The sequence below is a fragment of the Colossoma macropomum genome, unplaced genomic scaffold (genome assembly GCF_904425465.1).
Source record: "Colossoma macropomum unplaced genomic scaffold, Colossoma_macropomum, whole genome shotgun sequence".
Classification (NCBI taxonomy): Eukaryota; Metazoa; Chordata; class Actinopteri; order Characiformes; family Serrasalmidae; genus Colossoma; species Colossoma macropomum.
Genome location: NW_023494794.1, coordinates 22,724,115 through 22,736,164, shown reverse-complemented (window position 1 = coordinate 22,736,164; position 12,050 = coordinate 22,724,115). Strand labels below are relative to the sequence as shown.

The window sequence follows — 12,050 nt, the reverse complement described above, 5'->3', positions numbered from 1 at the left end:
ACTAAATGCTTCAAAAGGGAGGAGTGAGGGAGGGGGATTCAGCAGGTTGCAATCTGCAGCCTTACCTCTAGATGGCACTAAATCTTACACACTGCACCTTTAAGTGCTAGTTTGCTACCAGAAGAATGCAATTAAAGCAACCATATGATAATGAAATTCAGCACAGAAGGAGACAAATACCAGCCATTTTTCAATCTGTTTACAATTGTGGAAACATTTTTATAACAGTGTTAATAAAGAGATTAAACCCACATCGTTGTGGCAACAGTACAAAACAATCTTGAGAATTGTAGATTACACACACACACACACATTTTCTAAACTGTTTATCTTTCTGTTTTGTGGGGTTGATTACTTTTTAATTAATTTGGCAAAATTCTCCTCATATTCAGGCAGCTGACAATAAAACATGCTATGTGTCCAAAAATATTTAAGCAGCCCTTCTAAGCAGAGTAAATGAGTGAACTGGACTGCGAGTGGAAAAGAGCCGTCAATTTTGCTTTGCCGTCAGTGGGCCAACAGTGGGCAACTATGCTCTTGCTATCTGGGATATGAAAATATTAATCATTATTATGATAAATGACATCACATAATGCTTTTCCCCTCCCTCACTCCTCTCTTTTTTGTCAGTACTTAAAGAACACTGAACAACTGTGCTTCAGTATAAAGAGCGTATTAGGCCTGGCCTACCGACCGGAGTCGTGATAAGACCCACTGTGACAGCTTCTTAGTTCTCGAAGGAACAACTGCAGAAAAATTAGACCAAAACTGTGTGGCTTTCCAGGGTTTCAGAGAGCTAACCACCTCACCAACATTCTCAAACTCTTAAATTTCAAAACAGCTAACCTCTGCTAAAATCAATGACTAATCAGAAATATAAGCAATAATATAATATGGTTTATTTTTGTCATTTCATTTTCTTCACAGAAGAAATCAAAGGTCTCTAAGAAAGCTATATCTAATGAGGAGAAATCTAGGAGTTTATTATTCATCAGTGGATCATGGTGTTAGCAATCGCTGATTCACACAGCTCCAATTTGGAAAGATGCTCCCTGTTTGGGCAAACGCCACACTATAGCAATGACCCCGTTGAAACCTACTCACTTCATGCGTCTTGAGTTTCAGGATTATATCTGGATGAGGCCAAGCCACATAAAAATGCAAGTATAAACGCACCTAAAACACATATGAAAAGGAAACAAATCCGATTGTTCAAACCACTAACCAAATACCTCCTGGTACAACCGAAACTCCTCCCAGTACAACCAAAACCCCTCCCAGAACAACCGAGGTCTCTCCCAGTAGAACTAAAACTCCTCCGAGTACAACTGAAACCCCTGCCAGTACAACTAAAACCCTTCCCATGACAAACAAAACCCCCCTCAGTACAACTAAAACTCCTCCCAGTACAACCAAACCCCTCCTAGTACAACTTAAACCTCTACCATGAGAACCAAAACCCCTCTCAGTACAACTAAAAATCCTCCCAGTACAAACAAAACCCTTCCTAGTACAACCAAAACCCTTCCCAGTACAACGAAAACTCCTCCCAGTACAACTGAAACTCCTCCCAGTACAACCAAAACCCCTCCCAGTACAACCAAACCTCCTCCCAGTACAACCAAAACCCCTCCCAGTACAACCAAACCTCCTCCCAGTACAACCAAAACCCCTCCTAGTACAACCAAACCTCCTCCCAGTACAACCAAAACCCCTCCTAGTACAACCAAACCTCCTCCCAGTACAACCAAAACCCCTCCTAGTACAACCAAAACTCCACCCAGTACAACCAAAACCAACTTTGTTACATGTCTGCGAGGAAGATAATCATGGAGGATGCTCACAGTTGGAGACTGGATGATACGAAATACTTAATTGCTATCTGGGATGTTAGCTTGACAAACGTTAGCAAGTCTATTATTTATGTCTAATGACAAACTCTGCCTATTTACCCACGAAAATCAAGCTTGCAGTCTTCACAGTATACCTACCATATCCAGTGGTCACACTTCACCATCATTCTGCATTTGTAGTCTTCAGAAACAGCTGAGTTTATTGTGTTTTGGGCAGTTGTGCAGACGCAAAAAACTAGCCGTACATAAGAAACACATGATCACCAGGGAAGTGTGGATCTATTTAGAGGTGAAAATTCCTGGAGTTCCCTGAATTGTACCACACAGCTGCCTAGAGCGTTGGTCCATATTAATGTCACAACATGTTATCAGCTTCTGAAATGTATATTATCTGCTTCTGTAAGACATTTTTATTACAAATTTCCAACAAATAGTAAAAACAAGATCAAAACGACAGGGCATGTACACGCTTGAAGATGCTGCTCTCGTCAAATCCTAAAAGCTACGCAGTATCACTCTCTAATTAACATCGAAGGCCGTCATCTTCCTCATTCAGTGAACCGGCCGCTCAGTCATGACATTTCCACATCGAAAAATATTCAACAGCTTATGAGACAAAGTGGCAGAGATGTTGCTCCCATTGCTTACACTGTTTACAAACAATGCAAATATAAACCAAATTCAAACTCTGAACATGATTATGCTACTCGCTCCTGGTTCATGCATTCGAAAACCTCTAAATCTCTAATTGCTGCTTTAAATTACAAACCAGGTCTGCTAAGAATAATTAATCTGCATCTGGCTTGAGAGCACTTTCATGAAGTGCCTTAATTGCTTGTGATTAACAACTCAAGTCCAGCTCTGTGAGTCTAAATTGTAAGCAATGCGAAGAACAATGTAAATAATGTCCAAAGAGCAAAGTACAAAGCAATAATTTGTCTACAACTTGTCTGTTCCAGAGGGTTTAAGAGGTGAAGAAGCCAAAAATCAAATTTACACAATTTTCCATGAACAAAAGCAGCTGTTCAGGCTTCTACTGCTGTGTTAGATATAACGTACCTTAGTCCATGTTATAGAAGACAGTGTGCTATACAGTGTCAGAAACCACATAATCAGGTCTATTAGAGATATTGAACAAGTCCATGTGGTTTGAGGTGAGTGTTTGTTGATTTAGGCATGCAGTTAGCACAGTGCTTAGCCTCATAGCTCCAGTGCTAACCCTGGCTGTTTGGCTATAATTTAATGAAGAGGAAAATTGTGTAAGTTTAATTTTAGTCCAGATTGTTGCTTAAAACCCATCAATGTTTAAAAATTAAGTAGCTAACATCAAGGATTCTTTACAGTTTTATTGAGTTCTTTCTCGCCTCCTCAAAGCTGAGTGAGAGAGTAACGGTCCCGCTCTCGAAGCTCACTCTAGGCCTTTGGCCTCGTCTGTGTTCAGAGGGAGTGGCCGCCTCGTTCCCGTTGGTCTTCAGGCTAATGGACGAGGAGGGCGAGGAACCTGAGGAACCGCCTGCGCTGCTGGACCTTTTCCTGGAGGCAGAGCTTCGCCTCAGCGTAGCTTTCGCTGCCGCTTTGAAAGAATGAGCTGCTGTGCTCGAGCGGACTTCCTCTATGGTGTTCCTGGACGGCTTGAAGAGAATGATGTAGACCTTGTTGAAAAAGATGCAGGCCAGCAGGCTGAAGCTGGAGGCCAAGATGGCAATGACCTCCACAGCAGATACAAACTTGCCATAGGTGCTGAAGTAGGCAGGAATGAAGGAGATCCAGACGATGAAGAAAATTAGCATGCTGAAGGTGATGAACTTGGCTTCGGTGAAGTTTTCTGGGAGCTTCCGAGACTTGAAGGCGAAGAAGAAGCAGACGGCTGCCAGCAGGCACGTGTAGCCGATCAGGAAGCCCAGAGCCATCATTGAGCCTTCGTTGCAGGTTATAAAGATGATCTCATCAATGTCGTAGTTTCGGTAGCTCGCTGGTGGAGCATTGTACAGCCAGACCACACAGATCATCACTTGCACAAATGTAAACAGGAACACCAGGAGGAACTGCAAGTTCAGCCCCCACCACTTGCGATGGAGACTGGTTGGTATCTTGGCCTCAAACACCAGCAGAACTCGATTGGTCTTCACCAGAATGCAGGAGATGCACAGGACGAAGCTGATGCCAAAGGCCGGCTGCCGTAGACGACATGTCCAATCCTGAGGTTCGCCGATAAAGATGAGAGAGCTGGAGAAACAGCAGATGAGTGAGAACAGCAGCAAGTAGGACAGCTCTCTGTTTGAGGCCTTCACTATAGGCGTGTTCCGAAATCGCACAAAGACACCCATCACGAAGGATGTCAGGAGGACCCCCAGCACGGCAAACAAAGCCAATGCAATTCCAAAAGGCTCTGACCAGGACAGAAACTCGATCTCCTTTAGGAAACAGGACGTGTGGTTTCCATTGGACCAAGAATTGTTGGGGCACTTCGTACAAACACTGGCATCTGTGGACGAAGGGAAAGTTAAGATGTTGGAAAATTAGAATATTCAAGAACAAAAACAGAAAAAGAGGCTAAAAAAGTGAAAAATCTTTGCATACAGATTCATGTTGACAAAGTTTGCTGTGACAGTGATAAGGAATCATGTTTATTGTTATTTTGATTTCATTACAAAAAAAAGAATAATCGTTCAATTGATCAGGATCTTGAGGGCTAAATGTTCAAATTTAGCAGTTTTTCATAAACATTTATGATATATTTCTTAAACTGCTTTTGGAAGGGTGAAACAAATATTAAATTAAGTGTACCTCTGAGAAGCAAAAGCTGAAAAAAATATTTTTAACACTGTTTCAAATTCTCAAAGAAAATCCAAGAAATTGCTCCCTCTTGTGGAGAAACTTCAGACAGCTAACTGTGCTTGAGTGAATGAGCAAGTTCCAAACCCAGAGCCATGTGTTTTCTATTGTTATGGCAGAGTCACTCAGGAAATCAGCTACAGATGCCTGAGGGAAACTGAAACATTTTCATAACTTTACAATTCTTCTGAACCCTCAGCACAAAAGCTGTATGGAGAATCATCCTCAGATGGGGTGTCATACTCAGGGGGTAACTGATTCAGTGAATCATTATACTCATAGTGTTTATTAGGACTTTTAAATGCAGAAGTACTGGGGCCTTTTCTCTGTTTTAACTTATCAAATCTCAGAAAAACTGTTGCTTGTAATGTGTTGTGAAAACGCCTTAAAGTGATTCAAGAAGATTCAGCCGATTTCAAAATGATTTATTTCACTTGTAAATCATTACAGAACAATGCAGTAAATTCTAAGTGGTTTAAGTGAGCATAAAGTTTATTATGTCATTTTACAAGTGCTCAATATGAACCTCCTCCAGCTGTACGGACAACATCAACGCCATAGTCAAATTCATCCCACACTCGATTGAGCGTGTCGGGTGTGACTGTTCTCACAGCTCTTTCAGTGCGATTTCGGAGATCATCCAGTGTTGTGGAACCAACGCTGAACGCTCTGAGCTGTTTGAGGTTCACTGTCCACGAAAATCACGTTGCACGGTTATGACAGATTCACTCTTATTGAAGTAGAGAACGCAGATCGCTTTCTGCTCGGGGGTCTCCATCTCTTTGCAGAATGAATGGAGCCATATTCCAGGGACAGTCAGAAACTCCAGGACCCCCTCTTTCAATTGGTATGTGATTGGTTCCAAGACGCCTCACGGTTGTAAAAATATGGCGCTTTGAAATCGGATGAACCTTTTTGAACCACCCTGTACCGTGATGTAAAGTTTTCACCACACCCACCACTAACCCACCTTTATGATCGCTGTATTCTCCATCAGAGCACTCCGTACACTCGAAACAGCAGGTGGGCATTCCATCAATAATCCCCTTCCTGGTCCCTGGCTCGCAGTCTTCACTGCAGTTTGAAAACGGCACCTAGTAAAAAAAGAATCAGGAACACGAGAGTTATTTTAAAAAAAGAACCATTTTGTTTGGCAGTAAGTGTGCTGGGTTTGAAGAGTAAATGAGGTAGATAAATACGCTACATTTAGCAGTTAATGTAGATATTAGAAGTAAGGGTGTAACGATTTCAATACATATTGAAAAAATAATAATATAATCAAAATAATCAAAACAGCATAAACTGCATTGCTGATAGGTCCCTCAGTCTCTTCACACAGTCTCTCATGTACCATCAAACACTGTCAGGGCGGCACCTGCGAGCTCCTGTCGGACTCAAGTGGTCAGTAAGGGGGCGGGGCTTATGCTACAGACACATCCACACTGTAGCAAATGGCAGGGTTGTTTGAAAATCAATTTTAGATTCTAGCGGTTGTGATTTGAGGGCCGTTTGACAACCAAACCATATAAAATAACAAAAGAAATCTAAATTCGAATTGAATCATGATCTGAACTGAAAATCATATCAAAACTGAACATGTGCGCATCGTTAGGCACCTACTGATTCAAAAATAACATGGACATATGAACACAAGGCACTCTTTATTTTTGCTGTATCGAAAAATGTCTTGTATTGAAGCGCCGCCGTATCGTATTGTTTTGTATTTGAAATTCTATGTGTCATTACGCCGCTAATAAGAAGCAAATTCGACCAGCAAGCCAAAACACAGTAAAGTGAACCCATGGAGCAGCACTGTATGCACTAATTTTCCATACTGAACCTCTTTTTGAAGTCAGTATCCACGTTCACATGCAGCCTGATAATCCGTTAATAATCCGACTAATAGCTAAATCAGAATAGAATACGTCCATGTACACTAGTCTATTCAGATTGAGGCCATTTGGAATACAACTTCTATCCAACTGAACGAGGTGGGTAATCCTGTAAATAATTTCTTAAATAGAAGAATAATAGCCATGTAAATGCCTGTATCTGATTACATTCCCAATCGGAACGTGTAAGTCTGTTCAGCATATCCGTCGCGTTATAGTGGAAGTTTATAACGTTCAACATGGTGGGAGCAGAAACCGGTCTGCAGAGGAGACGAAGTTTATGCTCTGATCTTTAAAAGACGGCGGTGGGACGGGCGTCCAGCTTATGTGTCTCAGAACACGACATCTTCCTCTTGCCGCTTCCTTAATACATGTGAAGTACATTTTAAAGCAATTAAAAACATAAGCGCGCCAGCTGAAAACTCTTCTCACTCTGACTGGGACCTGACGTGATGCTCGCTGCCATGGTAACGCGTACACTAAGTGGTACCCATTTTGGATCTGATTACTTGCAGTGTGCATGTAAACAGATTTTCCATCAGATTGTTGAGTAGAGTGAGCACAAACACCTCAGTCTTAATCTGTAATTGGAATATGTTTAATCGGATTGGCAAAAATCGTTGCATGTGAACACAGCCAATGGTCATCAGTCATGTTCCACTGTATATTCTAACTGTGGGACTTTGCTTAATTAATGAAGAAAATACATTTAATACATGTAAGAAATGTAATACTCCTTATTCACACCCCATGAAGGCCATTCTTCTGACTTACCTCAGTCAAATAGCCGTTCCACAGTATTTTCGTTTTGTCGATGGAGAGTTTGGCCCCTTTTTTGCCATGTATGCTGTAGTAGCCGACTTCCTTAAACACCACAGACCCGTCTTCAGGTGACCGATGCCAGTTTATGATGGTGTAGTTGGCAGAGAGCTCACTGGCTTCGTCAAAACGCACTCTCTCCCCGACACTGTTCTGGACCTTCAGGTGCCTCAGCTGCTTTAGGACCTACGGAATAAAAACGAGAGGAGGTGGTTCAGAAAAGATTTTTTCCCCTAGAATAATATTAATTTCACTGTTGAGATCCGGAAAATTCCACACGGATGAAAAGCTTCTTGATTCAGTCGCAGCTTTAGGTTGGGTTTGTACTGGCATTTCCCATTTTACTGGCTAAGATACTTTGACTCAACATTAATCAATGGATCATTTGTAGTATTTGCCTAATTACTCATGCATCTCATGCACAATGATTTCCATCCAAATCAATTTACACTGCAATTTGTGGTATCTTGGTATGGCAATTTATGGTATCAATGTATGGTATCAATTTATGGTAATCTTCTATTTCTTATTTTGAGATGATTGTGCACCTATTATAAAATTATCTTGCTTATTTCTAGACATTATTTACTTGTTTTAGCTCATTTTATCAAGTAAATTTATCTCACTATACTGGCAAATAATTTTCGCCATTATCTGGCAACATATTGAGATACGTTTCCTGAATAAAATTACTCAAAACAAGTAAAAACTGTCTAGAAATAAGTTAAATAATCTTAAATTAAGCTTACAGCAATCAACAGAAGATATAATAGTTTTATTGAGTAGATTTAAGATAATTTTACTTGACAAGACACTATTTTTTGCATTGTAGGCAGCAAGTGAACCACAAAGTACACTTTGCGTTTTTTGACCCAATTTTATCCCCAGTTTTCTTAAGGACATACAAAGCTCCACTGCCATGCTTGGAGGAGAATGATAACTGCTAATTATGTTATGTTTGCTAAGTAGAACAACATTTGTCTTTACTGCACTATTTTGATTGGAGCACCCAGGCCTGGTGCTGTGAGGGGTGGCATAAGTGAGCAATGCCACCCCAGTTGGAATATAATATTCAAGCTACATTTAGCTCCCTTGGATCCATAAGTTGCGTCATCAGTACCCAAGTTAACCTTTTTTTGTGTAAAGTAGACTAAGATGTGTTAACTATTTGTAATGTTCACCTAATTACTTTTCACATCTGAGTATATGTATGAGTTTGATTATACAGGCAGGGGTCCATATGAGGCGAGTCTAGTGCCAGGAAAAAATGGCTCTTATTAACATTTGTGTTGTGACTCCTGACCTAACCTGGCTTTAATGCAGAGGGAGCCGGTCGGATTTCTCACTCATCCAGTAGTGTTTTTGTTATGTGCCGCCACAGACTGTCCGGGCGCTGCACTTCCGCACTTCCATGTTCCGCCTTTTGCGTTCCGCCAACATTACGTTATAAATTACATATTTAGAAAATCGATTTTTGACATTTGTGAATCGATTCAGAATCGTCCATGTCCACATCGCGATGCATCTAAGAATCGATTTTTTCCCGCACCCCTACTACGTAGGTTAGCCTGTTCCCATAATATCTCCTATGCTGCCAGTTGTTTGATGGGTAAAGATTACCCTCAGTAGTTTTTTTTGCCTGGTCTCTACTTCATCCTGCAGCCAGGCCTGGGAGTACCTTTGCTGAATTGTTATTCAAATTCAAACTGACCGAAAACAGACTGACCTAACCTGCTCAACACAATGATGACTTTACCTGCCACGCCTCCACTTTCCTGATATCAGCGCAGGAGCCGTTGGCGAAGAGCCCTCTCCCAGGCGTACAGGTGAGAATGTCCTGCAGTGCCTCAGCTATGGCGTAAACCGCCACGTAAACATTATAGGAGATCCTCAAGTGAGTGTAATCCAAGTAAGGTGTCTCTACACTTGAGATGTCCTCATCACCTGTGCACAACGGCCTGAAGCTGGTGCTGCCATTCTCGCTGTCCTCCTTCCGGGGACTGTCCTCCAGGTAACAGTTGAACGTCTCTTCCCAAAACTCCCTGACAAACTCATTATGGCTGCACTTCTTTGGATGGACTTGCTGCAGGAACTCCTTGAAGCCAGGTATCTGGCCTGCCCGCAGCGCAAAGCCAATCGTGCCCCCCATGACATCCAGGTATTCGGGCTTGGCCACCAGGCTGGAGATTGCCCAAGCTTCACTCGCCAACCAGACTCGGTCGGTGACGTTACGCCTAACCATCTCTTTAACCAGCGGCTCGACGTCAGGCCCGCTGGCGAACACGACGATGACCTTAGCGGTGGAGTTCTCGATGCGATCTGCAAGACGGACGATCTCAGCCTCATCAAGATACTGGGAGATGAGCACGTTCAAGTCTATGCAGATGTCCCTCTGAAGCATCTCGTTCTCAAACTTCTCGATGCCCGGCCGGCCGTACTCATCATCCGAAGCGATGGCAATGACCCAGTTCCACTGGAAGTGGTCAATGATGGCCGCCATGGCGATGGCCTGGTACTCGTCGGTTGGGATGGTCCTCATAAAGGATTTGTACTGGTTCTTGTTGCTCAGAAGGCGACTGGAAGAAGCATAGCTGATCTGATGGAACAAGATGGAGCGATGGATGACAGAAAGCAGAGTTTGAATTTAGCACAAGATTGAATGAAGGAAGAAGGAAAGGACAAAATAAGCAGGTCGGCTCATGTGCTGCATCAACAAAGTCAATTAATTCACACATTCTACTCTTCTCGTTTTATGAAATATATCCAAAAATACAGAAAAACAAGTCTCACCTGTGGGATGTAGAAGAGACCAACAAGGTCCGCCACAGCTGTCGAGACTGCAGATCCAGAGGCCCCAACTACAGCAATGGTTGATGGGATATTCCCAGTGCAGTTGCAAAACTCATCCAAGTTGAGGGAGTCGATCTTATTCTGTGCCACAAAGCTCAAAGAAGCTTCCAGAGCTTTGGAGACGGTATTACAGGTATCAAATATACGGTAGCCAAGGGTGATGTTGGGTAAAAGAGTAGAACTGTTGTTGATTTCCTCAATGGCGAAGATCATGGCCTGCAGCCAGCGGAAGCCACGGAAATTATACCTGAACAACACAGAGCGTTTGTCAATTTTAACCAAGTTTAAAACTATTTTGTTCTGATATATTTTTGTGACAGGCCTAATTAGCCATTTCATTTAGGGTCCATATCATGGAAAAACTCAATTTTCTTGCATTAGTTTGCTGTAATGCATAAATATTGCTCAGATTTATAACCGTACCGGGTCCATACACAGAAACTGGAGATGCACCGCTTTTTCCCTTTCCGATACCAATACCTCACCTTTAAGCACTGGCTGATACCGATACTAACTCTATCTAACCTAACTAACATATTAGTCCTAATATTTATACAATTACATTTTTAAATTTTATTTTGGTAAAATCTATGTTCTGTGTCATGAATAAAACACACTCGGCTAGATGGCATTTACTTGTTGGAGTATATTTATTAGATGTGTAAAAAAAACTTATTTGTTTATTAACTACATATTTGGTATTTACTATTATATAATTGGTAATGAGCCAAATTTAACAAATTAAGTAAATGTAAAATATCTTTATTGTGCAAAACAGTTAAAAACAGAACAGTATATAGATAAACCTGTGGTTTTTACAGATCATCACACAGCAGTATCATTCACGCCGCCAGTATCAGCGACTTGCTTTGTTTTTTCTGGCCTGGTTGAAGCGACGGGCTGCTGCTGAGTGATACAGCTGACTGATGGAGGTGCACCGCAAGCAGGCCCGGCTAGCAGGCTGCTATGCTTAAGTTCAAATCGAGGCTAAAGGCTATCCACATCACTGATACCACTAGTAGAAACTAAGTTGCGAAAACAGGCCATTCTGTAATTATTGCTTTGCCATACAAACCAGCACATGTAGATACATCAGCCCATTCAGCTTTCAGCAGTTTAGCCCCGCCCACTCACACTGAAGTTATAAGGAGTGTTTCATCATGGGCTGCTTTATAAATCAGGCACAGCTACTGTTTTTTTAATGCAACCCAACACGTTACAAACAGACCACCATTTGTTACTGAATGCAAATAAATTTCAAATACATTGTTGCTGTTGGGGCAAAACTATTTTTATGTTTACATAATTTGGAAATGCTAGCTGTCATTTACACTGTATGAAACGTACGATAAATGGGCAATAGAAATGACCACAATTACTTAGGAAAAAACGTTTAAACTTCATTAAACCTCAGGAATGGTTTTCCTTCGCCTGCAGAGTTACCAGGTTTTGTCCCGACGGTGACAACATACTAAGCAGTTAATAAAATCAGTCAACAGAGTCAAAACATCGCCTCTCTGACGTACCTCACACATTCAGTTGACTCAGGTCTCGCAGCTAGGTCCTCATCTTTGGAGGCCACTCCGAAGTGTATGGGGAAGAGCCCCCCCAGAAGAATGTCCCCGGTCTTCTGGGCCCTCTGGTGGGGACCGTAGGTAGAAATGCCAGAGTTAGAGCCCAGCAGCACCAGGTAGTGCAGGAAGAACTTCAGATAAAACCTCATGATCTCAGCTCTGAGTACAATTCGGACACCCTGTTCATTCAGAAGTGAGGATCGCTGCCTCGAGGCTCCACAGTTTCT

At 42.0% G+C, this 12,050-nt stretch overlaps 1 protein-coding gene across 1 annotated transcript; it reads right to left on the bottom strand.

The window, feature by feature from the left end:
• Positions 1–3,019: 3,019 nt before the first annotated feature.
• Positions 3,020–12,031, bottom strand: casr (calcium-sensing receptor). Its single transcript, XM_036581048.1, has 6 exons — positions 11,776–12,031; positions 10,190–10,496; positions 9,156–9,995; positions 7,355–7,585; positions 5,659–5,782; positions 3,020–4,338 (listed from the first exon to the last, which is right to left on the bottom strand). The coding sequence occupies exons 1-6, from the start codon at positions 11,970–11,972 to the stop codon at positions 3,191–3,193; spliced, it is 2,847 nt and encodes a 948-aa protein (XP_036436941.1). The 5' UTR covers positions 11,973–12,031; the 3' UTR covers positions 3,020–3,190.
• Positions 12,032–12,050: the final 19 nt, after the last annotated feature.